The following is a 23913-nucleotide window of genomic DNA, read 5'->3' as shown; positions in this document are numbered from 1 at the left end:
ATTCAATTCACTCTTGAATGCCAGATCAACCCCAGACACAAAAGATCGCCGCGGCCCGCTGGTTAGTCAGGATGTTCTTCCTCAAGGACTTGTCGTTGCAGTTGACGCTGCACCCGTCGTATTTTGGCGCACATATGCACCAGTATTTACGAGCAAAGCTCCTTCAGGAAGTAGAGGGGACAATCACTGGTCAGTATGGTTATATTGTCTGCGTCATGGACGGTATGAAGATCGACGTAGGCAAGGGCATGGTCCCATCCGGACTCGGCTCGGCCGTGTTTGATGTAAAATATCGGGCTATCGTATGGAGGCCCTTCAAGGGCGAGGCCGTGGATGCTATTGTTACAAACGTTAATAAAATGGGTGTTTTCTGCGATGTTGGGCCCATGTCGATCTTTGTCTCCGCCCATCTTATTCCTAGCGATATGACTTACAACCCGACGGCGAACCCACCTGCGTTTGTGTCTGACGAGCAGAGCATCGAAAAGGGCTCGAAAATTAGAGTCAAAATCGTGGGTGTGCGTGCAGACGTCGGCAAGATGTTCGCTATCGGAAGTATCAAGGAAGACTACCTGGGTCTACTTTAGACTATCCACAACCGCTCGTGTTTCAGCCACTTGGTCCGCCGTAATGCCGCAGCTGGCGACAAACTCGTCAAAGTATGGGCTCTGCAAAACCTTGGCCTTGGCCAGTGCATAGAGCACGTCGTAGCGATAGTTGGGCATCCGCGGGGCACAGTGTCTCAATAGCACGCTGCTCATGGTCGAGCAAGCGGCCTCCACAAGCTCCGGACTGGTATCAATATACGGGTCTGCCAGAATCGCCATAAAAATATGTATTAATTCCTTCAAGTGGATAATCGTTCGAGGCCCCAACCGATCGGCTACTGTGCGCACGAGGTCGAGTAAATAAATAATGAGCTTCACGTTTTGTTGTGTGTATCTGAATGCTCTTAGTGGGCCTTCTCTCATAACTGCATCTAGTTCCTGGTTGTTTGTCGCCAGGGCAAGAAGACTCACAACCGCCGGTCGCTCAATCAGCATAGTTTCTTCAGCCTTGGAGGAGGGCGGGAGATAATGCAAACAAGATTTGATTGCTTCTTGGAATAGAGGACGCAATCCAGACGTCTCGAGTTTGGCTTTGTACTTTTCAGCTATTGACTTGGCAGCCAGACAACCTTGAGCTCTCAAGGCGATCTCAGGTGAGTCAAGTAGCGTAAGTGTCGCAGGAATAAACACGGGCCAGGACTCAGCCGAGCTGTAATCGACAAGGCCCCTCAAAAGCCATGTTGGTAGCGCTGTCTTTTCTTGCCCTCCAAATGTCAATTCGCCGTTGTCGCTAGCGCTGATCATTGCATGACCGGCAGCCGTTACTTTGGCATTTTTTGGGAACTTTTGTTTGATTTCAGCTACGATTGCCGTTTCGTTCTCCGCACTCACTTTCAATTTGGGCAGGAACTCGGTTTGGAAAATATAGTACAGCGCCTTGGCCAATGCACTATATGTACTGGGCATTTCGTCCACGACACTCTGCAAATCATCGAAACTGCCCAAACTACTCACAAGCTTTTCTTCATACTGCTTGAGATCCATTTTGCGTCAGTCTCCGGTCAGGAAGAGTGGTGGGTAAGAGTGATCAGTCATGGAAAGTTAATAAATCTATACAGAAAGTCGAAACCAAACATTTACTTATTTTGCTCTTGAATCAGCTTGACAATAGCTGAGTTAGTGTCCAAGAACCGGTTGAGGCAGTTTTGCAAGCACAGCTCTTCTGTTTTGGCCAATGTCTGAGTACCGATCGAAGTCACGCACTTGCGGAAGCAGATCTCGGTGAAATTGTGGATCGTCGAGCGGAGCTTGGCTTGGGCCATTTCGTTCTCCACCCACTGAGCGATATCCTTTCGCGAGGCTTCGTCCAGTTGAGAAATTGCTCGCAGATCAGCAGATGACATTTTGGAGGATGATTAATGTGGAGGGCTGTGAAATTTAACATTTAAACCCGAGATGCCTATAGAGTTCTATTTCGTAGTGAGGCGCCGACCTTTTCGATGAATTTACGTTGCCTTTGCTGGTCCACAAACACCTCGTCGTACTCTTTCATTTCGGAGAGCCCTAAAATAGATGCTGAGTACGCACTGATATCTGCCGCGCCCAAAGACTGCTTCTGACGGGAACCGAGGCTGCCAACTACATTAGACAGCTTGTTCACTTGGGCTTCGACAACATCCATAGCAACATTGATATCGGCAACGCGGGGCGGGTTTTGCTTGGCCTTCAAATTTAAGATAGACGCCTCGCACTGCTTGAGTTTCGTATGAACCGTCTCCAACTGATCCCGCATGTGGCGTTGCAGCTTGGCAGCAGTGAATGGCAGAGGCCGCCTACGTTGGGCCTGGGAGCCCAGATCTCGCCGCATAAATACTAGGGACTCTGCAACCTCATTGATATCCACAAAGCTCTCCTCAAGTCCTTGACGAAGCTTACCGGCCGACTGAAGTTGTTCATCGCTCACTTGTTCGTTCTTGACGGTTTCGGACAACGAGGTGACAACCGACGCAAGTTTCGGAATGCTTTCCAACGTCCACTTTTCAAAGTCTAAAAGGTCAGGCGTACCTGAGAGCTGGTTTTGGTTTTTGACTCTAGCAGTGAGATTTTCAAGCACTTGTAGATTGTAGTCGAGAACTTGGAAAAGCTGATTTGTTTCAGCATAAGCACTGTCCAAATCTGAAAGAGGTGCCACAGGCTCGGGGACCGAAAATTCGAGCAATTCTTCATCCTCGGGTGGAAACTCTGCGTAAGTTATCTCATTAGGATCCAAAACTTCTTCATATTCCGAGAATCCCTCTGCATCAACACTGACTAAAGGTTCTTCAATTGCACTGGTCTGAATCGCTTCAGGTTCAGACGCAGGTACCGATTCAGAAACGCTGAGAGAAACCACAGACTCGCTCCCAGTGAGATCGCTACCGTCCTCGTCAGCAAAGCTCTCTTCCAAGCTGTAGTCAATTTCGCCATCTTCAACTTCGCTCTCAGATTCTGTCGCTTCTGAGTCCTCGTCGAGATCTGGTGCTGCAACTGGCTCGATACCGGACGGCCGAGTTTGAGTTTCATGATCGGCATTTGTCGCCTCTGCCTTAGGAAGCGGACTATCATTAATAGTGAGTTTTGGAAAAGGCATGTCATTTAGTGCCTCTCCAAGACCACCTAAATCGAGGCTGGCTTGCGTTTTATCTGACGAAACTGGCTCACTGAACAGGCCCTTAGCATCAATCTCGGGTTTCCCGAAGAGGCTTTTGGTTTCTCCAGCGGGCTTGCCAAGGACAGTCTCTTGCTGTTCTCCAGAGGGCTGGCCAAACAAACTTTTTGGCGGGTCTCCGGCTGCTTTCCCGAAAAGGCTCTTGGGCTGCTCATATGATGGCCCGCCGAACAGACTCTTTGGTTCTTCGCCAGGTTGCTTTCCGAAAAGACTCTTCGGCTCGTCCGCAGGTTCACCAAAGAGACTCTTTTGCTCCTCAGGTTTACCAAAAAGACTCTTTTGCTCCTCCGCAGGGTTGCCAAAAAGACTCCTTTGTTCCCCCGTAGGCTGACCGAAAAGGCTCTTTTGCTCTCTCGCAGGTTTCCCAACAATGCTCTTTTGTTCTTCCGGTTTACCAAAAAGACTCTTTTGTCCTTCAGGTTTACCGAAAAAGCTCTTTTGCTCTTCAGGTTTACCGAAAATACTCTTTTTTTCTCCCGTAGGCTGATCGAAAAAGCTCCTTTGCTCTTCTGCAGGTTTGCCAAAAACGCTTTTCTGTTCTTCTGCCTGAGGCTTGCCAAAGAGGCTCTTCTGCTCTTCCGTAGGCTTACCAAAAATGCTCTTTTGCTCTTCAGGTTTACCGAAAATACTCTTTTGCTCTTCAGGTTTACAAGAAATACTCTTCAGTCCTTCTCCCTGGGGCTGGCCAAAAACACTCTTTTGATCTCCTCCGGCAGATTGGCCAAATATGCTAGTCTCTGGAGTTTTCAACTTGCCAAAAGGATTCTCGTTTTCCTTCTTCTGACTGCTGTCAAGATTGAAAATCGACTTTGGTTTAGCGGACTCATTATTTGTTACCGAGGCAAACGGAGACTCTGTGTTGGTATCCAAAGCATTCGGCCTGTTACTTTGTAAAGAAGCAAATGGAGAGCTTGTATCCGAAGTAAAAACACTCTTACCAGCAAGTGCACCAAACGGAGATTCCTTGGTGTCAGGTTTACCGAACGAAAACGACGGGCTAGGTGCAACAGGCTGACTTGAAGAGGAGAAATTGAACTGCATTTTAGGAGCAGAGCTTGGCTGCTTGCTGCCAAACGCACTAGAAGAACCCCAAGAAGAGCCGAAAGACGAAGGAACAGCACCAAATAGCGAGCTCTGATTTACGGAGGACGTCGCTGCGATCTCTGGCTCCTTTTTATCTGCTTCAGAACTTTCAGCTGCAGCCTCCTTTGCGGCCGACTCTTTTTGTTCAACAGTTGGTTGCGCCTTAGATGCGCCTGTGGACACTGACAACCCACTTAACAAGTCGGGGTCAACAACTTCTTCAGAGGCCAGCTCTGAAGCAGTATTCTCAATGGACAGTTTAGCTTGGGGATTCAACGTGGCAGTGATTGAGAAATTAGTCGATAGCGTGGCTCCTGATTTGATAGCTTCACGTGATAAAATAGCCCAGCCAGTAACAAAGCCCTCGTTAGTTAGCACCATCCAAATCGGCATCGGCGCCAACTCTTCAACGCCAGCAAAACCTTTGGGTGGAGCCAGAGAGCTTCCAGTATAAGTTGCAGCACCAACGGGAGACGTCTCATCCTCTGTAAATGGCATAGAAGCCTTATCTGCGTCTTCTGAGGGACTCAAAATCTCTGATGAGGTAGCTAAAAGCATATCCGAAGACTGGGAGGCGCTGGCAACAAGAACTGAGAGATCATTTCCAATCCACTTAGCAACGGCTCCACTGTACCATGTCAAATATCTACTATCATCACCAAATGGGGGACAAGCATCTGGAATATCTACCCACGATCCGCTTGTATAAAGAAAGGCTGTATACTCATCATCTTCCGAGATTACTGCCAAGATACTAGATCCAGCGGACTGTAAATAAACCAAAACGCCTTCTTTCGGCAAGTTTACCGTTGAAGATCCGAACATGATCGATGAATCAGTGCCCAGAACAGCATTGCCTTCGCTATCAAAACAAAGCCTCTTGGCTTCACCGAGCTTCTGGGTGACCGAATCGGTAAGTAAAAACGCGTTGCCATTGCAAATATAAGCTAGACTCGCTTGGCTAGGGTGTTTTTCAAGCTGTGTGATACCCTCAATTGTGGAGGACCATTGTTTTGTTCCGTCAGCGCCAAAAAGGGTTAATTCGTTTTGCTGATCGTATACAGCAATCTGTGAAGCATTCGCAAGAATTTGAACAAAAAGGGGGTTGCTTACAGGAATAGATCTTGTCTCAAGCTCCGAATTGATCGCCAGCTTTTGGTACAGTGCCTCAGCCTTGCCTACCACAACCGCTTTGGAGCCAGCCGCGGCAAATAGAGCTGTTTCGCTGTCCCCGTTGGAAATATCAAACAAGTTCACACGTTCCTGAGGTACCTCGTCGTATCTTTCTACAACCGGCACTCCAGCCTCTGGTCCAAGCTTTCGAAATGCCCAATCGTCCGTCTCTTTCTCTTCCATGTTGATGTCAGCAACACTGGGGACTCGAGATATTTCGAGTGTCTGTAACTGGCAGGAATTAGCTTCGAAACCTTGAGTGTAGTAGAATAGACGTATTATTGCAAGGTGGTTCATGGGGGTTTATTTGCAGGTTTCCAGATAGGCCCGACAAACTGATTAGACTTTTTTGTCCAGGTCATTGATTCTAGCAATCGAACGCTACAATCACCCTGATACCATTTTTACATATCGGTTATTTGATTCTAATTTGTTGATTTGTGTCCGCTTTAATCAAAACAGCCGTTACCCGGGTCATGCAGTTACTGCAGCTATCAAGCGGATGTGAGTCAGAGATAGTTAGAAACATGTCAGTTACAGATCTGCTAAGACCGAATATTCGGAAACTTGTGCCGTACAGATGTGCGAGAGATGACTACAAGGTCGGTATTCTTTTGGATGCCAACGAGAATACAAGCGTGACGGCGGTTAGCGACCTTTCAGAGGCTGAAAAGCGCCTGGATCTAAACCGATATCCGGACCCCCATTTGGTTGATGTCAAACAGCTTTTGTGCAACTTGCGCAATGCAGAGGCTGCAAAATCTGGACTGCCTGCCAGCTTGGCTCCTCAGAATATTTGTCTCGGCGTAGGGAGTGATGAATCAATTGATGCATTGCAGCGAGCTCTGTGTCGGCCGGGCACCGATAAAATCCTTATTTGTCCGCCAACCTATGGTATGTACAAGGTGAGTGCTGATATCAACGATCTAAGCGTTGTATCTGTGCCACTTGACGAGAATTTTGACCTGCAAACGGACAAGATCATCGAGAAACTCCAAGCTGATCCGACAATCAAAATGGCTCTTGCGTGCTCCCCGGGCAATCCGACTGGCAAGCTGCTCAAAATGGATGATATTCTGAAAATTACCCGGGCATGGACCGGTGGTGTTGTAGTTGTTGACGAAGCCTATGTTGATTTTAGCGGTCCATCCTGTGCAACCTTGGTTACAGAAAATGAACGCTTGGCTGTGTTGCAAACTCTGTCAAAATCGTTTGGATTAGCTGGACTGCGTTGCGGAGTCACTTTTGCTCATGAAAATCTTGCAATTGCGCTCAATTCTATGAAAGCACCCTACAACATCTCCTCTATCACGGCTGAGCTGGCTCGTCGAGCTTTGTCGCCGGCAAGTATCAAGATTATGCGTGATGGTGTTGCTCAGATTGTTGCCGAACGCGCCCGTATGGTTGCCGAGCTCCCTAAGATTGACGGTCTCGGTAAAATCGTTGGTGGCTTGGACGCTAATTTCGTCATGGTGCAAGTGCTCGACAAAGCCGGCGGTGTGCCTTCGAACGAGCACGCCCTCAAAATATACAAGCTTCTCGCAGAGACAAAGCAAGTGGTTGTCCGCTACCGCGGCAATGAGCTGAACTGCGTGGGGTGCTTGCGTATTTCGATTGGAACCAAAGATGAAAACGATACAGTTATTCAAGTCCTCGAAGAGGCCCTTTCAGAATAGACTGAAAATATATATACAGGATGTATCTGCGGGCATTAGAAAACTCATAAGATACGTGATAAAATAGACTTTTTGACTTCCCAAATACCGAGACCTCGCATGCTTGAGAACAAGCCACCGTTGTCGAACGAGATGTGCTGGTTGTGTTTCCAAATCAGCTCACCTTTTTCAACTTTTGATCCTAGAGGTGCAACGACATAAGTGGTACCGGAAGTGCGAGACAAAACATCGTCAAATACGTCCTGACTGAGCCCTTGCACGTCGATAACAACCATTGACTTGTTTGCTGGTTCTAGGGCTGTGGAAACCGATTCAACACCGGACTTTTCAACACTGACGTATTTGACTTCATCATGCTGTAATCCGGTGAGCCACAAAGGCGGAACGTAGGTTTTCCACCAGATAACGGTGCTCGGCAGCGGGTATTTCCGTAACTCTGTTTGGGCCGGAATCACGCCGCCCTGGTGATAAACTCCGAGAATAAAACTCATCACTAGGTTGAATGCTAGCCACAAAACAAGCAAAATTTTCTGGAAGCGGGCAGAGAACCGACGGAAATCCATGTTCATACAGAGCAGAGGAATTAAAGGGATCAAGAAGCGAGCCTCTTGGTGAGGGAATAAAGATAACGAGACGAGGCCTGAGACCGCCGACAGCATAGACAATGATGTACCGGGCTCAATCAGCAATATACCAGGCCCAATTAGTGCAGGTAAATTCACAAGCAAATGGAAATAGCGAGGGTGCAGACCGTGCATAGACAAATTAGTTGACAGCAAGTTGTATCTAACATTGTTCAATGGGGCGATGACCCAGTCGTCATGAGCATAGAGCAGGGTGTCAATATAGATAAACAACATACTGGAAGCCACACCAGCAAAAACGCAGGTGAGCAGACTACCGGGGTGACGGATGAAGAAGTTGAAAAGCTGTATGCTGGGGAGCACGAGGAATCCCAAGAACGTGGGGCGATTAAACACACCAAGAGCCAACAAAAAGCCCAACAAAAGAGAATCGTACTGCCTATCAAGCGTGTTTGTGTTTGTTACTTTGAACTCGTGGATAATTACCAAACACCAAAGTAGCAAGATGGTCTCCAGACCATTGGACAGCGTGTGCGCTTGGTAGGTCATTGTGACGTACGAAGTCGAAACAAAAATGAGGCTCCGCAGTTTGTCGGTATCGAATTTTGACAGACGGTCCACGGCCATGTCCGTGAGCACCCAAGTTAGCAACGTTAAAATAATCCGGATGGCGTACAGCACATGCAGCGGGGACGTGCTACCCGAAAAGAATGACATAGGAATACCGTAAACCATCCACAGCGGCACCATGCTTCGAATTGGATTATCTGAGGTGAATTCCCAGGGGAACTGCGCCGCCCAACCAAAGTAGCCATTGGCAATCACTTCAGGACCTTGAACGTGCTCATCAGGATGGAGATAAGAGTTTTGGAACGTGAGATATGCGCGGAGTATAAATGAAACCGTGAAAATCCCGCGCCAAATTCTTCGGGATTGAAACGTGAGACGTGGCATCGAGTTTGGATGGAAATTTCACCTACGATCTGCCTGTGAGTTTATAGAGCAAGCTGCTTGCCCAAATTTCCTTAGTAAAGAATGAAGGGGCTTGAAGGCATCACATGGGTTGGCAAACACGCCAGGGTTTGAGTTAGGTTGCCGAAAATTGACGGGTAAGAAGCTAACCAAGCCCGACTTTATCCGAAACGCTATCTTGGGACGGGTGCCGGCAAAATGCGGAGGAGGCCCGAAACTTTTCAGCGAAGGGGGGTGTTAGCCGAGTGTTGGGAGAAATCCAGTATACAGACGGCCGATGATTAAGATTTTTTTCGTATAATGTCGACTCTGTTCAGCGATCTGTTCCGGGTTGAACAGCTCGACAGCGCCCGTTACGACCGTGTCGCCCGTATCCAGGCGCAGTGTACCACTACCGCAGACATTGCTCTTACTTTGGATATCAACACTGAACTGTTTCCAGTTCAGGTTGGCGAGACACTGACCGTGGCTCTAGCTAGCTCCTTGTCGCTGGACGGCGAGGCCCCTGCCTCCAAAAGCTGGCGGCCGCCCCGGGCAAACGAATCCAGTCTCGCCGACGAGTACCAGTATGTTATGTATGGCACAGTTTACAAGTTCACCGAGGCAGGCGGCGACAAGCTCGCCATGTATGTTTCGTTCGGCGGGTTGTTGATGTGCCTTGAAGGCAGCCACCGCCATCTTTCTTCTTTGAAGCAGGAGCATATTTATTTGCTGATCCGTCGCTAGTGGATGGGACCCTAAAACTTCCTGACGGGCTTTTTCAGCGGCTAGGAAGCCAATAATATAGTTATAGTCTACGAGAACTCAGCCGCACTGCCGGACATTAACAAGCCGACAATTAGCCCAAACAGTCCTAAAATCGATCCGAAAATCTCGATAACCAGGATCTTGACAAACAGGCTGGGGTCCGCTGCATCGGAAATGGCCACCGTCGCACCCGTGACACCAACAGACACGCCACAGATGAGATTGGCCAAGCCAACTGTGGTGCCGGCCCAGAATAGTGCATAGCCTGTGTAGAGATTTTCTTTCGAGTACAGGTTCGCCGGCTCCGCGACGGTGAGCTTAGATGAGAAAACGATCGCCATAATCAAGCCGTAGATGGCAACAACCTCGCAGAAAATAATGGAAATAAGATTTTTGGTAGTAATTCGCGGTACCTTGACACCGGCACCCAAAATACTGGTGCCCGAAATGAAAATGCCCCAAGCAGCGCCCGCAATCGAGAGACCAGCACACAGGGCGATTCCCAAAAGGGCCCACATATACGGAGACTGCGTCATGAGAAAGTGACCAACATTAAACTGTTCGCCTTGGCCTGTGAATAGCATGTACCCGCCAACAACACTGGCAGTTAGCGCCGTGGCACCTAGCAAGGTGACCACTTTCGACATTTGGTTTTGGCGCTGAGATGCCGGATTGGATAAGCACCCTGTCTTGAGCGCTCCGGAAGGGTTGGGAGATGGCCGGAGGGTGCGAGAACGGCTCGGAGGAATAACCTACCAAGGTATAGGCGCTTCCCATCAGCTCAAACTTTAACTAAGGTGATCTTAAGGATACGATGGTGGATTAGCTCAAAGTTGCTGCCACCCTTTATCTGGTCCGCTCTTACGTTGCCAGACCTCCTGACGTCTATCTATGACGGCTGCAGGAGGATTTCTTGTGGAGCTAGAATAGCATCAATTGTACAGCTGAAAACGTCTTATTTCAGAGAATAGATGTTAAGCGACTTTTATTCATCCATTAGGATTCCTCCGATCTTTTTGGGTACCCCGTAACGGTCGAAGACAGGCAGACTGCTGCATCAAAAATGCATCATGCAGCATTTTGTAGTTATCCTTCAAGCGTGACATCTTGCTATATCCCTAGTTTGACTTTACCACAACTCTGCTGATCTATAAACCAGATTGAAAGCGAATAAATACAGTGCAATGCCTCTAAAGATTTCAATGCCAGATCCTTCTCTAAGCGCATCTAGCCAGGACCCCGGAAAACAGGCAAGTCACACTGTTTCCTGTAGAATCAGCGGTATCTCGGCGCATGGCAAGGCTAGTGGAACTGGTGCCTACGATACTGTAGATGACGAGCGCGCGCCCAAGTGTTTGTCCCCTGACCTCAATCTTACCAGCCCAGAGTCGTTCGACGAGTCGAGCCCGCACCAGCCTCCCAACAGTCGTGAGCTGAAACGCTTCTCCGGGCCCCCCAACGCACGGGCAGCGTTCAATTCGCCTCCTATATCTCCTCCTGCTAAACCGTTCGTGACACACTCTATTGAGCGCTCAGTTTCTCCTTCATCTGTGGATGCAGCAGCAGCACTACTCACATTGAGTATCAAGCATGGACCCACAAACTCCGTCCGCAATGATTTGGGAGCTGATGAAATTCTCGATCGAATACAAAAGAACCTCGAGAATGCCCATGTAGCTGTTCGTGGTGACGATCACCGTAAACGCAAGTTTCTTCAGATTTTACAGTCTGCGATAGGCGTATTGGCTTCCGAATCTGCGTCGGTAAGCCCCAAAACACCCAAAGCCCACCCTGAAGGGCCCTTACGTCCGCTAAGTGCGAATATCCCAGCGCGTAACAATCAGAATAGCCTTGACCACTTCAAATGGCAGCGCCAGGACTTCACAGCTACCAAAACGCCGTTGCAGAAGCCCATTCTTGGGCTTCCGCCCCATGGTACGAACTATATGCCATCTTCTTCTAGCGCAGGTCCTGCACCACCCGTTACACCCAGCACCCCGTACAACCATGGTGCTGCGCCTTTAACACCGATTCACTCTATGATTCAGCCCCAGGTTTATCCCCCGCCGATGTATTACGGCTATAATGCTCCTCCACAGCAAGGGCCAGGCCAGCATCCTCTTCCTGCCATGCAGCTCAGCCCTGACGCTGCGCCCAAAACCGACAGATCGGATGATCCAAAATACACGAGCGGAAACAGCATCTTGAGCAGTTCATCCGCGTACAAGCGTCGTCGTAAGCAGCGGAAGACTACTAAATGTCACGAATGTGGCACCACAGAGACTCCTGAGTGGAGAAGAGGGCCCGATGGTGCGCGCACCCTATGTAATGCTTGTGGACTCTATCATGCTAAGCTTGCTAAAAAATGGGGGAGCGCAGAGGCTACTGAGCTTCTCAAAGAAAGGGCCTCTCAACGAAAGCGGCCTGTTTGGTAGCAAAGACTATCGTTGCACCCGCGCGATAAATGTCGCCAGAAGAAAAAAAGGCTAAACAGATTAACTGGAAAGTACTAGTCCTATCTCAGCTATATATATATATATTCTCCGTCCTTATATGAGGCTGCGTCCACGAGAAGTGAATAAGACACTTGGTGAAATTGTCGTCCTCGTCTAGCAGGTACTGACAAATGAGCGGCCTGTGATTACTAGGGATGCAGAAAAGGATCAAAGCACTAGGAAATGGCATTTGAGACTGCTAATCGTCTGCGCCGCTTGTAGAAAATGCATTTTGGAATTTTTTGGGTCACGCTATTCCTCAAGCATCCGCTTTCTTCTCGCGGAACTCCTTGGCTCGGCGCTGGAAGTCCATGTACTGGCACTCCTCGTAGTCATGTCGGAGCTGCTCACACTTCCAGGGCAGGTAGGCAGTCTCACGACGGCACTTGTTCAGAGGCACGAGTAAGGCTGCACAGCGATCTCTCCATTGCAAAGGAACTTTGTGTTCCTTCATCTCTGCCTCAGAGAGCAGGGGGGGCATTTCCTTGAGAGCCATTGGGTTGGTGATGACAAATCGCACCTGGCGACGGGGGACTCTTGGTCTTGCTTGGCCCAAGGGGTATTGGACTAAAATCAGGGTGTTAAGACAACAGTTCTGAATCTCCAAACCATGCACCTGTTCCAAGTTTGGGACGTCCAGCAGGTAGCCATGCGCCGAGGGCCGAGGTCGCTCGGAACGACTAACGACGTTGGGAATTGAAGTTTTGTTTTTGACAGACTAGGAGCAGGGTGCGGGCACAGAGGTTCTGCCAATTTACGGAGCAACAAGTCCCCGCAAACTAGGTTAAACGTACAATTATTTGATCATGTCTCCGCGGGCAGGTTAAGGTTTTTTAGACCACCGCGCTCCGCCACTCATAGAAGCGATTGGCTTCTCGATCACGTGCTGCTAACATTGTACCTACTCAAAGGGCTCAAATCACCAAAACATAAGGCTGTCATTGCCAAATAGCCGAAGCCAAGGCTTATGCACCAACGAAGATCGTTATTGGACCGCGGGAAGCTTCGGCCAGGTCTGAATGCATAACATGCAGGCTTCCTGTTGGACCTCCCGCAACCTCTGGCTGGCTGATGACGATCGCATAGTGAAGGGTGGCGACGTAGGTGAAAATGCATGCTTTTACTCGGGAAACGGATTTAAATGGAGCGTTTTCCGTCGAACTTTCTGTGTGTGTCTTGCATTGTTAAAAAATCAGCCGAGAACCTTGGCGGAATTACTCGCCGAGAATCGGTAGATCGTCGATTGGAACTGGCAGGGCGGCCCCTACCCCACCCCGCGTAGAGCTGGGAGAACATGCATTGCACACAGTCATATAAAGAAAACATTTTCTTACAGGGCCCTTGCAGTTTCCCAAAGAGACTCTTTCGCAACTAAAGGAAATAAGTTGCACTCCAGAAGAAAAAAACTTGTTGAGCTTCTAGGTCATTTTTTTTTAACTAAGGGCACTAATTGTTACGCTCTAAATCAACTCCAACGTTATACCACAGCTTGCGATGGGATCAATTAGAACTTCACCCACTCCTATGCTGGACTTTGAAAAAACCACTGTATATCATGTTGAGAACGTCGATGAACCTGAACTCGGGGACTCACAATTCACCCTTGCCTTCGACGAAGCCGTGCCAACAGACTTCCGGCCCTACTACGACAAGGCCCACTTTGAGACTGGCTCGTATCTCACGGAAAGAGGCCGCCCAGAGTTTACCGATCGCAACCTGGTAGACTGGGAGCTCAACGACAACCGGTCTCTTCTAATTTTCCACCAGTTGCCGGAGGGATGGCCCTGTCTTCCCCGCATTATCCAAAAAGAATACCAAGCATACCTCCTGCCCACTAATGCGGGGAAGGCCCAGGCAGCCACCATATTGGCTGATTCAAACCTGTACATTGAAAGTAATATCGACCGCGACGTGAAGCTTCAGATCGCCCGGTCTTCAGTCGATGCAGCGTATGCCGAAGCCAACACAACCACTCTTAGTCTCACCCAATGGAGACACATGATCGAAAACTACTTGCTCAATCTGGCCTGCGAGGTTCAGGTTCGTCTCGATTATAAACGCGCTCTCCGGCAGTTGAAACGCAACAAATTTTATTTATCCCCGGGAAGTAGCATTCGAATCTCTCAGGAAGAGCGAGCGGGGGTCTTCCAGAAAGTGCAAGCCACTCTGTATCGCCGGCTTGGACTGAACTGGGACGTCGATCCGATCGACTAGGGCGCCAATGGGATCGATCTCTAATTCTGTGACCCCGGGTTGTGTCTTTTGCTTTCATAACTCTTATTTATAATGCATTAATACCCTATATCTACGGTTCCTCCTCTGGGGCCCAGGCCGCTGGTTGGCGGTGGTAGGAACTCGAGGTTGATTACATCACCAGCGTAGCGACCTTCCTGGCTTCCCATTCTCTGAGATCGCCATGTCTGACCCATTAGTGGTTCTGCGGACCGCTTTGGCGGGAAACCACAAGGTTGAAATAGTATCTGGTCCCAGTGGAGAAGTTGTAGACTTTGCAACTGGTCAGGGCCTCAGGGCTCTTCTCCCAGATGGTGAGGTTTTTCTGCCGTTTGAACAGGCGACCCGGTTTGAGTCCGAAACAGTTGAAGGGGGTGTTTTAGACGTCAAAACAGCCTGGTTTGCATGGGTCCATAAAAATGCCGGTATCACTGACTACATTTCTGCCGCGGAAGAGCAGGGCATTGGCCATCTGCGATTCTTGGAGCGCACCGATCTTATCTCGTGGCTTGACGGCTCTTCTGCTGAAAGCGAATTTATCAAAGGCGATGCAGTTGCAGCAAGCGGCGCAGCGATATCGGAGGCAGCAGGTGCTACACAAGCCACAGCTGTCCCTGCTCCCTCCGGACGGGTTGAAAAACGGCCCATGTCTGAAGACATGAAGGCGATTTACGAAAAGGAAAAGCAACTAGCAAACCACAACACAGTTCTCCATGGGTCTAAAAAGATTAATTTCTCGGGCGTTTCTGCTCAAAGCCATCGTGAGATCATCCATCCTTTCAAAAGCTCGTCCAAGCGGCCGGCCGCTGAAGCCCGCACAGCAGGAGCTACCCAGGCGGCTTTGCAGCCCGGTAAAAACCAAGACCCTATTATTCTTCTGTCCCCAAGTCCGTCCAGTATGATCAATATGGCCAACGTAAAGGAGTTTTTGGAAAATGGTGTATTCGACCCCGTTCTTCGCCAGGCCGGGTCGCCCAATTTGCTGCGGATTTCTCGCAAGTCGCCTGTTCTTGGCAATCTCAGGTTTATTGTTGTGGATTCTACGGAAAAATTCAAGCCAGAGTATTGGAACCGGGTTGTCGCGGTGTTTGCAACTGGACAGGCTTGGCAGTTCAACTCCTATAAATGGTCTGATCCAAACACATTATTCCACCATGTGCTGGGATTTGCTCTGGTGTATAAAGGTGACCAAATGCCCCAACAGTTGAAAGAGTGGAATGTAAAAGTAGAGACCCTGGATAGAGTCCACCGTTTCCGGGACCGAGAGCTCGTGGAGCGTATTTGGGATCGGTTAGAGGCTAATATGATTGCTCGGGGATGGCCAGTTAAGCGCTAGCAAAGTAGCTAGATAAAAAACCAAACAATAATTACTGAACGTTGAATTATGCAATTTAAATAATCAGAAGCGTTCTTTCATACGCGAAGAGACAATACGCAGATTGCCGTAGATCTTTCCGGGAGGAACACCTAGGATAAGGCTGACGATGCTCTCACGAGCAACCCGGATGTTGTGGAATCCACCGAGAATATGGATTTTTGAATCGGCAAGAACAACACGGGTGCGCGATGCGTTTTCAATGGCGAACTTGGTTTTGCCGTCTTTACCAGCAATACGACCGATAGCACGGCTCAAGTGGTCACCTTGTAAAGTCTTGACATCTTTGATTTCAAACGTTTCAATGTACAAGTCGTCGAGGCGGAGAAGCGCAGTGGCATCATCGACGTCAAAACCGAGCATGAAGGCCCGCAAAAAGTCGTAGCCTTTCTGGATCGCACCACGATCCTTGGTATCTTTAGACGTTCTGATAAGGATCCGCTTCCTGCGAGGGTCCATCTTGACTTGGAGCTTGAGATGATCAACGAGGGGGAAATAGACCTTGTTCCACGATTGTTTAAGAGGAGTAAACCGGTGAGGGGGCACAGCAATAGTCCGACGCTGCTTGTCGATTGTTTCTGTATTATTAGCCTCTGAGGAAAACTTTGGTTTGCCTTCTGCATCGACCACCATCTCGTCCTTTCGGTCGTGCGAATCAACATCAATAGGCACGGTTGTGGAGACATTGATAATAACATCGCTCATGTCGACCTCCTCTGGTTCTTCATTTCCAATCTCAACCACTGGCTCGCTCGACAGCGATGTTTCAACCGACTTTTTAGCAGTCGGTGCAGGCATGTTGGAAAAAAATCGAAAAAAATTATCTAAACTACTTTAGCCTGGATTACTAACCCAAGATTTGCCTAGAGGGGTGCTCGTAAGGGTGTTGGGATACCGACGCTAATCACGTTGGTTTACCCGAGACAACGCATCCCGATAGACGAACTTGGTTGGTGTTTGCCTGAAGGCGTTTCTGTATGCATTGACCTGATGCAATCAGTATCATGCGCAGCCCTCGAGTAGTTACTGCAGTTCTGCGTCATCTTACCTGAGCTGAAGCGATACATCTATAACGGATAACAAGCTTTACTGGAAAAATCGTGGTAACTACATCTAAGGGACTATATGCACACATTACTTATGTATTTGTTTGCGCAAAATCACTTGTTTTTTGGTCCTACGATGTAAAAGAATGCGGCGAACGGAGACCTTACTGTGCTTGTGGAGATCGTCAAATCGCGCGGGGTTGTATATCCCTCCTTGTTCGCTGGCGAACTGGAAATAGTGAAGGTAGTAGGACTATACAAGACTCCCGTCGGATTCTTTTGTGGAAAAGCAAGCACTGGAACCCGTTTTGAAAGGGCACAATTAGACATGTGATAACTGTAGCCATGCAAGGCTCATGCATCCCCGTATTTGGACGGAGTACTGCCCGCATGTCTTTTTTTCAAAAGAGATATTTCACGTCTTAAACTCGGGACTCGCCACTAAAACACTCCATTATATGGAGATATCCAAAATCCAAGCAAAGCACTGTCAACAGAATTCGAAACCTAGTTCTTACGTCCCCAGAGCTAAAAATAACCCAGCACGCATCGATTGTACGAGCATTTCAACTCATCGTTTTGAGAACCCCGCCATAGGTGTACATAGAGATCTAAAACCGTCGTGTGGGGCCCTTAGAGTCGTGTTTCAATACAAAAAAACTCAGAAACTATAACTAGTGCTCATCTTCCATCCCCCACTCTGTTTCTGGCGCGCCCCGTCGCCCTGCTCGTGCTTAAAATTTACCCTAGCATAATATCCGTTCCCAGGAACTGAGCCGTTACTTAAGCCACACTCGTCAGCCCTACTATAAGACTGGGACATTTTTTCCCCAAAGGTTCTGTTATTTGGCCTTGCACGAAGGATCTTGGCGTACGACACTCGGTGCACTAATTGTCCCATTTCAGGTCAGTATTTTCAGACCAGCCCATAGTGCCGACAAACACCTTTCAAATCCAACATTAGCCGGCGACCTATCACCATGGACAACACACGACACACTTACACGGTGTTTCACCAGGACTTTACAATTGATAGGCATCTCCAGCTAACGAGGGAACTAGGACGTGGCGCATACGGTATTGTCTGCTCGGCCAGTTGTCCTGATTCGCCCGGAGTGGCCATCAAGAAGGTTACCAACATTTTTTCAAAGAAGATTCTCTGCAAGCGAGCATTGCGCGAGATAAAGCTTCTGATTCATTTTAGAAACCACAAAAATATCACTTGCCTATACGACCTGGATATTGTGACCCCAGCGAGCTTTAATGAGGTGTATCTGTACGAGGAGCTGATGGAATGCGACTTGCACCAAATAATTCGGTCCAAACAGCCACTCACGGACCAGCACTACCAGAGTTTCATCTATCAGATCTTGGTTGGCCTCAAATACATCCACTCGGCGAATGTTCTGCATCGGGACTTGAAGCCGGGCAACCTATTGGTGAATGCAGATTGCGAGGTTAAAATTTGTGACTTTGGGCTGGCTAGAGGAATCGACCTTATTCCAGAAAACAACGCTCTCACAGAATATGTTGCAACTCGCTGGTACAGAGCACCAGAAATCATGCTGAGTTTCCAAAGCTACACAAAGGCGATCGACATATGGTCGGTAGGCTGTATATTGGCAGAACTGCTGGGAGGAAAGCCGTTTTTCAAAGGTGAATCGCCTTTTGACCAATTGAATCGAATCTTGCGGGTGCTCGGTACACCTAACGACGATACGTTACAACGAATTGGATCCCATAGAGCACAAGAATATCTGCGAGGTCTTCCTTACGCACCACCTATTCCGTTTGCGACTATTTTCCCTGATGCGAACCCCGAAGCCTTAGACGTGCTGGCACGTTTATTGGCTTTTGATCCTATCGAGCGAATTGGCGTCGACGAGGCGCTCGAGCATCCTTATCTCAGGGTTTGGCATGATCCTGAAGACGAACCGATATGCGCTGCTCCTTTCGATTTCTCTTTCGAGCAGGTCGATGACATCGACGAAATGAGACAGATGCTCCTGGATGAAGTGCAGAACTTCCGGGCCCTCGTTCGACAACAACCGATCAAACAGCCCCCACCGGAGCTTGTTCCCGCACCTCTCTTGCCAGTGGATGCCGCAGCTTTCAACAATTACGATGTAGATGCGACGCCTACAGTGACATCGAAGCCGTGGTAAGACGAGATGTGCTAAAAAAAACATTCAAATTCGAAAAATATCTCACTCAAATTTGACAAAACAAAACTGGAACTGGTCGCTCAATGCACTATGGCGCTGACCAGCCATTTATTATCATCCTCCCGACCATCCACCAATTTCTAAACATTCATTTATTATACCCCGTTCTTTACATACGTTCGGCCTCTTTCCTTTCTTAGCCACCTTGGGTTTTTTATTTTCCGTACTTAAAAAGCTGCATTAGACTTCTTTGGACTCATAGTTTCCCCACTTAAGCCTCGTGAACCATTACACATACGTCACCTGCAGGTGAGCACTGGTTTTTTTTGGGTTTCCATTCTAGCTTTTTTCGTGCGGGCATGTCTGGTACTTACAGCGCTCTGGACCAGGAAGCAGGAAATGTTTCAATAGACCGAGGTTTGGTGAAACGGCGCCGCAACCGGCGAATCCAGCTCAGCCTACTGGTTCTTCTCGTGTCCTGTAGCGTGACAGCATTTTTACTGCTAAATAACTGTGGTTGGCACGACGACTTGTCGTCTGCAAATTCGGTCTCATTAGACGCTTTATTAAAAGGAGATTATAGAGCGCGTCACAAAGCTATTTCTTGGCTGCCCGACGGAATTGATGGTGAGTACTTGGAGACCAACGATGACGAGTGGTTCCTTGCTAAATGGCCAGCTAGAGAAGCGCGACACATTGTCAACACTACTATAACAATTGATGGGGTGGCTAGAACTGTGGAGCATGTTACTCTTAACAAGCAACGTACTCACGCTTTGGTATCAACCAACCGCCAGTCGAATTGGCGCTGGTCTGTGTTTGGCCGCTACTGGTCGATTGAGATTGACACAGGCAAAATTGAGCCTTTAAAAGCACCGGGTGAGAATGCCTATATGCTTTCAATTGCACAGTTCTCCCCCAAAGAGAACAAAGTGGCATTTGTGCACGAGAGAAACATCTACGTCAAAGACATCGACAGCGGCGAGACCATACAGGTAACTACTGATGGCGGAGCAAATATTTTCAATGGAATTCCTGACTGGGTCTACGAAGAAGAGGTTTATAGTGGAGATTCTGTCATGTGGTGGTCGCCAAATGGCCAGTTTTTGGCTTATCTACGGACGGACGAAACCGACGTTCACACCTATCCTTTGGAGATGTTTATGAACAAAGCACCAGGCTCGCCTGCCCTTCTTTATCCCCAGATCTCAGAAATAAAGTACCCCAAAGCCGGTACGATAAATCCAAAGATCAGCTTGTGGCTTTACGATGCAGTGTCCAACAACGCATCCGAAGTTTCTGTTTCCTCTTTCAACGACCGCTTGATCACCGAGGTTCTTTGGCTTGGTGATTCAAATCTTCTTGTCAAGAGCTCAGACAGAGTCAGTGACACTTTGGAAATCTCTGTTGTTGATGCAAAGGCTTCGTCCTCCAACGTTGTTCGGACTTTGCAAAGCAAAGGTAGCTGGTTTGAGATTTCACAAAATACGCTTCACGTACCAGCAGATGCTTCTAGGGGCCGTGAGTATGATGGGTACATCGACACTGTTGTTGTAGATGGATTCAATCACTTGGCCTACTTTTCTCCGGCAAATGCTAGTGAGCCCACCCGTATTCTCACTAGTGGTAAGTGGGAGCTGGGAGAAGGATCTTATCAGGTTAACGTCGCTACGAATGAGGTTTATTTTGTTGCAACCAAACGATCATCTACCGAACGACATATTTACAAGGTTTCGTTGGTCGCTGAGAGCGGAATTGAGCAAGTCACTCCTGATGTCGAGGCTGTGTTTTCTGCGTCTTTTACTTCCGATGGCTCTCATGCATTGATTTCTTACAACGGCCCTTCGATTCCTTATCAAAAAGTAGTCAAATGGGAGGCCAACACCATTGTTGATGCTCCGTTCATTGAAGAAAACAACGAGCTGCGTGAACTGGTCGAGAAACTTCATTTGGGCGAGGTCATCTATACCGAGCTTGAAGTTGAGCCGGGTGTGTTTGTTAACGTTCGTGAAATAAGACCTTCCTCGTTTTCAAAATACACGAGACATCCTGTGCTTTTCTTCAACTATGGCGGCCCTGGATCTCAACAAGTGGTCAAAACATTCACGCTCGATTTCCAGCGCGTCTTTGCCGAAACACACAATGCTGTGGTTGTTACGGTTGACCCACGAGGAACAGGTTTCAAAGGCGTAGACTTCAGATCGGTTGTTCGTGACAAGCTTGGTCACTACGAGTCTCATGACGTTATTGCGGTGGCCAAGGACTATTCAGCAAGGCGTTACATTGCTCAGGAAACTATGTCGATTTGGGGTTGGTCGTATGGTGGCTATTTGACCCTCAAGACCTTGGAACAGGATGGCGGCGAGACCTTCAAATTTGGTGCTGCCGTTGCACCCGTAACTGATTTCCGGTTTTACGACTCTATTTATACGGAACGGTACATGCATACTCCTCAAACGAATCCTCGTGGATATAATGCAACCGCAGTTTCAGATGTTTCATCTCTGGGCAAATGTACCCGGTTCCTGATCATGCACGGCACCGGCGATGATAATGTCCATCTACAAAATACTTTAAGCCTCGTTGATCAATTAGACGAGAAGTCGATTGGAAATTACGACCTTCACTTTTATCCAGACAGCAACCACGCCATTTCATTCCATAACGCGAACCCGATGGTCTATCACCGTTTAGATCAATGGCTTTGGCAACAACATTTCCACGCTTCTAATCCAGACTTTGATTTTTGATTTTCCAGCATACTCGTATGTTTGATATAGATTTTGTATACTTATTACTTGTTCAATGGATTTGTGAGGTTTAGTACTCGCAAAAGCTCCTGAAGAACGGCTTGGGAGAAGCCAGGCATACTAGAATCCAACTGGAACCAGTACCATATCAAATTGCCCATAACGTTATAGACATCGGGTTTGCGGGCTCGGTGCTGTAGTGAGCGAAAAGCCGGTTCGAACACCCGTTTATACTCGTTGCTAGACTTGCCATAGCGTGGTCGATTCTTTTGAGGTGAGTACAAGGGTGGACTTGTAGGTTTGTTATTTTGATTTGGTTCTGCTTTGGCTTGTTTAGATGGAGCATCTCCTGGTGTAACTGCAACAGATCCCGACGGTGGAACAGCCCCAGGAGAGGGGACTGACAGTGCAGGTGAGGCTTCAGGTGAAATTGCCATTTTTCCGCTGTTATCATCCGATCCATAAACTTGCTTTTCACTCTCGGCATCAGGTGAGATGGGAGTTGGCGGTGCTCTCAAATGGAGTTTCGCCCATACACGATCAAGGGTTCTCTGCAGTTCATCAGTTACAGTTGGTGCACTAAAGTCCCACTCATTGACATCCTCTTGTGGAAGTGTTGGAACATTAGGGTCAAAGATTCTTGGCTGAGTTCTGGCTGCATGACGGTTGCGTCTGGCCACTTGACGGGACACCAGCTGAACAAACGACTCCGGTTTAGTGACACGATGAAATACTTTGTCCATCAAGAACTGGCTTGCGGTCGGGCGATCCTTAGGATTCTTTTGAAGGCACATGTGAACAAGATTGCAATAAACTCTTGAGAACGCGGGACCGTCATTATGCGGGCGACGCGGGCTTCTGTGGGGGAGACGTGGCGCATCTCCGTTAGCGATTTGAATAAATGCACTTTGTTGCGGAAGATTATAATGCGGTGGCGTACCCATAACTAGCTCCCATGCTAAAATACCCAAAGACCAGATGTCTACGGGTCTCGTATAGGGTTGACCTTTGATAACTTCAGGGGCCATCCAGTACGGAGTGCCCATCAGACTGGCACGCTGAGGTAGCGTTTGAGAAAGTTGTGCAGCCACACCAAAGTCTCCGATCTTGATATCTGCTTGAGCAGTTACAAGGATGTTTGCGGCTTTGAGATCACGGTGCACCTTGTTTTGAGAATGGATATAATCCAGGCCCTTGAGTGTTTCCCGCAAAACAAACATCGCACAGTCCTCTTTGAAAACACCAAAGTGAGCTAGAAAAGAGTGTACTGATCCAGCAGCACAGTATTCCATCATGATCCACAGGGCTGTGTCTTGAATACAAGCGCTATACACATTTGTGATAAAGGGTGAGCGCATATCTTTTAAAAACTGGAGCTCTGACAGAATAACATCAACATCATCCTCGTAGTCTAGCTCGATAGTTTTGATGGCTATGTCTTCTCCAGATGGGGCGCGAGCTCTGTAAACCTCTCCAAATGATCCAGATCCCAAACGTTCGTAAATTAAATAGCAGCCTTGACCGGTCATAGCGTGGAATTTTATAGTTAAGGTGAATAGTGATGTAGTGTAATTGCGCGCAATTGGAGTTGATTCGCTTGTCGAATGGCAAAAGCAAAATCCTCGGGGCACAACAAAATTATATCTGGGAGAAACCCTCAAGTTGTTTTAAAGAAACTAGGACTACGAGAAGGTTGAAACCAGATTTATACAGGGGCCGCAGAAGGCTTTTCGGGGCGGATCTGAGCGACAGTTCCACAGTTTTTGCAAGTGCGAGCGTCCATATCGCTCTCAAAAGCTTCAATACCTGCTTTCACTTGGGTTCCAAGGTCCTCCATATAAAAGCTGACCTCGTAGACAATCTCTTTACATTTTTCACAATACCAACGAAGAGAATCCAGCATACCCTTGGGCCGATCTTGCTCAACGACAATACCGACAGTGTTGGCGTAGCGACAAGGGCTATGAGGCACATTCGGTGAGAGCATGAAGACCTCACCTTCTCTGATGATAATGTCTTTGAACTCACCGTCCTCGACAACCTTCAATGTCATTGCACCCTCCAATTGGTAAAACCATTCAGGTGTGCCATTGATGTGGTAGTCCGTTCGCTCATTGGGCCCGCCCACAATCATGGTCGTCGCTCCATTGCCACGGTGCAAACAGTAGTTATTTACTGGAGGTTGCAGAAGGTGTCTGTTCTCTTTCAACCAAGCTTGAAGATTGATCGGGGGAAGCATGATTGAATAATCCTGCAGGATGGAGACTGATGGCGTGGTTTTGACATAGTGGAACCCGATCTGTTTAAACTGCTTGGGGGTGCCCAAAAGCTGCCTGGGCCTTTTCCGGAATCCAATCATT

General features: G+C 48.3%; 17 protein-coding genes across 17 annotated transcripts; 8 read left to right on the top strand and 9 right to left on the bottom strand.

Annotated features, from left to right (window-relative positions):
- Positions 1–71: 71 nt before the first annotated feature.
- On the top strand, positions 72–587 carry B9G98_02862 (DNA-directed RNA polymerase II subunit rpb7; the record flags this gene model as incomplete). The annotated part of the gene is made up of 1 exon (XM_024809419.1): positions 72–587. One exon carries the CDS (start codon positions 72–74, stop codon positions 585–587), a length of 516 nt encoding a protein of 171 aa, XP_024665187.1.
- Positions 588–609: 22 nt separating this feature from the next.
- On the bottom strand, positions 610–1592 carry B9G98_02861 (TEL2-interacting protein 2; the record flags this gene model as incomplete). The annotated part of the gene is made up of 2 exons (XM_024809418.1): positions 610–616; positions 652–1592. 2 exons carry the CDS (start codon positions 1590–1592, stop codon positions 610–612), a joined length of 948 nt encoding a protein of 315 aa, XP_024665186.1.
- Positions 1593–1684: 92 nt separating this feature from the next.
- B9G98_02860 (Mitochondrial import inner membrane translocase subunit TIM8) lies at positions 1685–1951 on the bottom strand (the record flags this gene model as incomplete). Its single annotated transcript, XM_024809417.1, has 1 exon — positions 1685–1951. One exon carries the CDS (start codon positions 1949–1951, stop codon positions 1685–1687), a length of 267 nt encoding a protein of 88 aa, XP_024665185.1.
- Positions 1952–2007: 56 nt separating this feature from the next.
- B9G98_02859 (Nucleoporin AMO1) lies at positions 2008–5808 on the bottom strand (the record flags this gene model as incomplete). The annotated part of the gene is made up of 1 exon (XM_024809416.1): positions 2008–5808. The coding sequence occupies one exon, from the start codon at positions 5806–5808 to the stop codon at positions 2008–2010; it is 3801 nt and encodes a 1266-aa protein (XP_024665184.1).
- A 179-nt stretch (positions 5809–5987) lies between these two features.
- Positions 5988–7187, top strand: B9G98_02858 (Histidinol-phosphate aminotransferase; the record flags this gene model as incomplete). The annotated part of the gene is made up of 1 exon (XM_024809415.1): positions 5988–7187. One exon carries the CDS (start codon positions 5988–5990, stop codon positions 7185–7187), a length of 1200 nt encoding a protein of 399 aa, XP_024665183.1.
- Positions 7188–7231: 44 nt separating this feature from the next.
- B9G98_02857 (GPI mannosyltransferase 4) lies at positions 7232–8725 on the bottom strand (the record flags this gene model as incomplete). The annotated part of the gene is made up of 1 exon (XM_024809414.1): positions 7232–8725. The coding sequence occupies one exon, from the start codon at positions 8723–8725 to the stop codon at positions 7232–7234; it is 1494 nt and encodes a 497-aa protein (XP_024665182.1).
- A 318-nt stretch (positions 8726–9043) lies between these two features.
- B9G98_02856 (DNA-directed RNA polymerases I, II, and III subunit RPABC3) lies at positions 9044–9469 on the top strand (the record flags this gene model as incomplete). The annotated part of the gene is made up of 1 exon (XM_024809413.1): positions 9044–9469. The coding sequence occupies one exon, from the start codon at positions 9044–9046 to the stop codon at positions 9467–9469; it is 426 nt and encodes a 141-aa protein (XP_024665181.1).
- A 68-nt stretch (positions 9470–9537) lies between these two features.
- On the bottom strand, positions 9538–10137 carry B9G98_02855 (putative V-type proton ATPase proteolipid subunit; the record flags this gene model as incomplete). The annotated part of the gene is made up of 1 exon (XM_024809412.1): positions 9538–10137. The coding sequence occupies one exon, from the start codon at positions 10135–10137 to the stop codon at positions 9538–9540; it is 600 nt and encodes a 199-aa protein (XP_024665180.1).
- Positions 10138–10692: 555 nt separating this feature from the next.
- On the top strand, positions 10693–11925 carry B9G98_02854 (Biofilm regulator 1; the record flags this gene model as incomplete). The annotated part of the gene is made up of 1 exon (XM_024809411.1): positions 10693–11925. The coding sequence occupies one exon, from the start codon at positions 10693–10695 to the stop codon at positions 11923–11925; it is 1233 nt and encodes a 410-aa protein (XP_024665179.1).
- Positions 11926–12244: 319 nt separating this feature from the next.
- B9G98_02853 (NADH dehydrogenase [ubiquinone] 1 beta subcomplex subunit 7) lies at positions 12245–12844 on the bottom strand (the record flags this gene model as incomplete). Its single annotated transcript, XM_024809410.1, has 2 exons — positions 12245–12665; positions 12828–12844. 2 exons carry the CDS (start codon positions 12842–12844, stop codon positions 12245–12247), a joined length of 438 nt encoding a protein of 145 aa, XP_024665178.1.
- A 635-nt stretch (positions 12845–13479) lies between these two features.
- Positions 13480–14199, top strand: B9G98_02852 (Protein STD1; the record flags this gene model as incomplete). The annotated part of the gene is made up of 1 exon (XM_024809409.1): positions 13480–14199. One exon carries the CDS (start codon positions 13480–13482, stop codon positions 14197–14199), a length of 720 nt encoding a protein of 239 aa, XP_024665177.1.
- Positions 14200–14401: 202 nt separating this feature from the next.
- B9G98_02851 (Cell division control protein 73) lies at positions 14402–15553 on the top strand (the record flags this gene model as incomplete). Its single annotated transcript, XM_024809408.1, has 1 exon — positions 14402–15553. One exon carries the CDS (start codon positions 14402–14404, stop codon positions 15551–15553), a length of 1152 nt encoding a protein of 383 aa, XP_024665176.1.
- Positions 15554–15616: 63 nt separating this feature from the next.
- B9G98_02850 (Pre-rRNA-processing protein PNO1) lies at positions 15617–16390 on the bottom strand (the record flags this gene model as incomplete). Its single annotated transcript, XM_024809407.1, has 1 exon — positions 15617–16390. The coding sequence occupies one exon, from the start codon at positions 16388–16390 to the stop codon at positions 15617–15619; it is 774 nt and encodes a 257-aa protein (XP_024665175.1).
- A 1228-nt stretch (positions 16391–17618) lies between these two features.
- B9G98_02849 (Mitogen-activated protein kinase SLT2/MPK1) lies at positions 17619–18803 on the top strand (the record flags this gene model as incomplete). Its single annotated transcript, XM_024809406.1, has 1 exon — positions 17619–18803. The coding sequence occupies one exon, from the start codon at positions 17619–17621 to the stop codon at positions 18801–18803; it is 1185 nt and encodes a 394-aa protein (XP_024665174.1).
- Positions 18804–19162: 359 nt separating this feature from the next.
- Positions 19163–21553, top strand: B9G98_02848 (putative dipeptidyl-aminopeptidase B; the record flags this gene model as incomplete). The annotated part of the gene is made up of 1 exon (XM_024809405.1): positions 19163–21553. One exon carries the CDS (start codon positions 19163–19165, stop codon positions 21551–21553), a length of 2391 nt encoding a protein of 796 aa, XP_024665173.1.
- Positions 21554–21597: 44 nt separating this feature from the next.
- Positions 21598–23082, bottom strand: B9G98_02847 (Serine/threonine-protein kinase svkA; the record flags this gene model as incomplete). Its single annotated transcript, XM_024809404.1, has 1 exon — positions 21598–23082. One exon carries the CDS (start codon positions 23080–23082, stop codon positions 21598–21600), a length of 1485 nt encoding a protein of 494 aa, XP_024665172.1.
- Positions 23083–23258: 176 nt separating this feature from the next.
- On the bottom strand, positions 23259–23912 carry B9G98_02846 (3-hydroxyanthranilate 3,4-dioxygenase; the record flags this gene model as incomplete). Its single annotated transcript, XM_024809403.1, has 1 exon — positions 23259–23912. The coding sequence occupies one exon, from the start codon at positions 23910–23912 to the stop codon at positions 23259–23261; it is 654 nt and encodes a 217-aa protein (XP_024665171.1).
- Between the last annotated feature and the right edge of the window lies 1 nt (position 23913).

This window comes from Wickerhamiella sorbophila (assembly GCF_002251995.1).
Source record: "Wickerhamiella sorbophila strain DS02 chromosome Unknown contig3, whole genome shotgun sequence".
In the NCBI taxonomy this organism is placed as follows: domain Eukaryota; kingdom Fungi; phylum Ascomycota; class Dipodascomycetes; order Dipodascales; family Trichomonascaceae; genus Wickerhamiella; species Wickerhamiella sorbophila.
The sequence above is the reverse complement of the archived record's forward strand: the minus strand, read 5'-3'. Positions and strand labels throughout refer to the sequence as shown.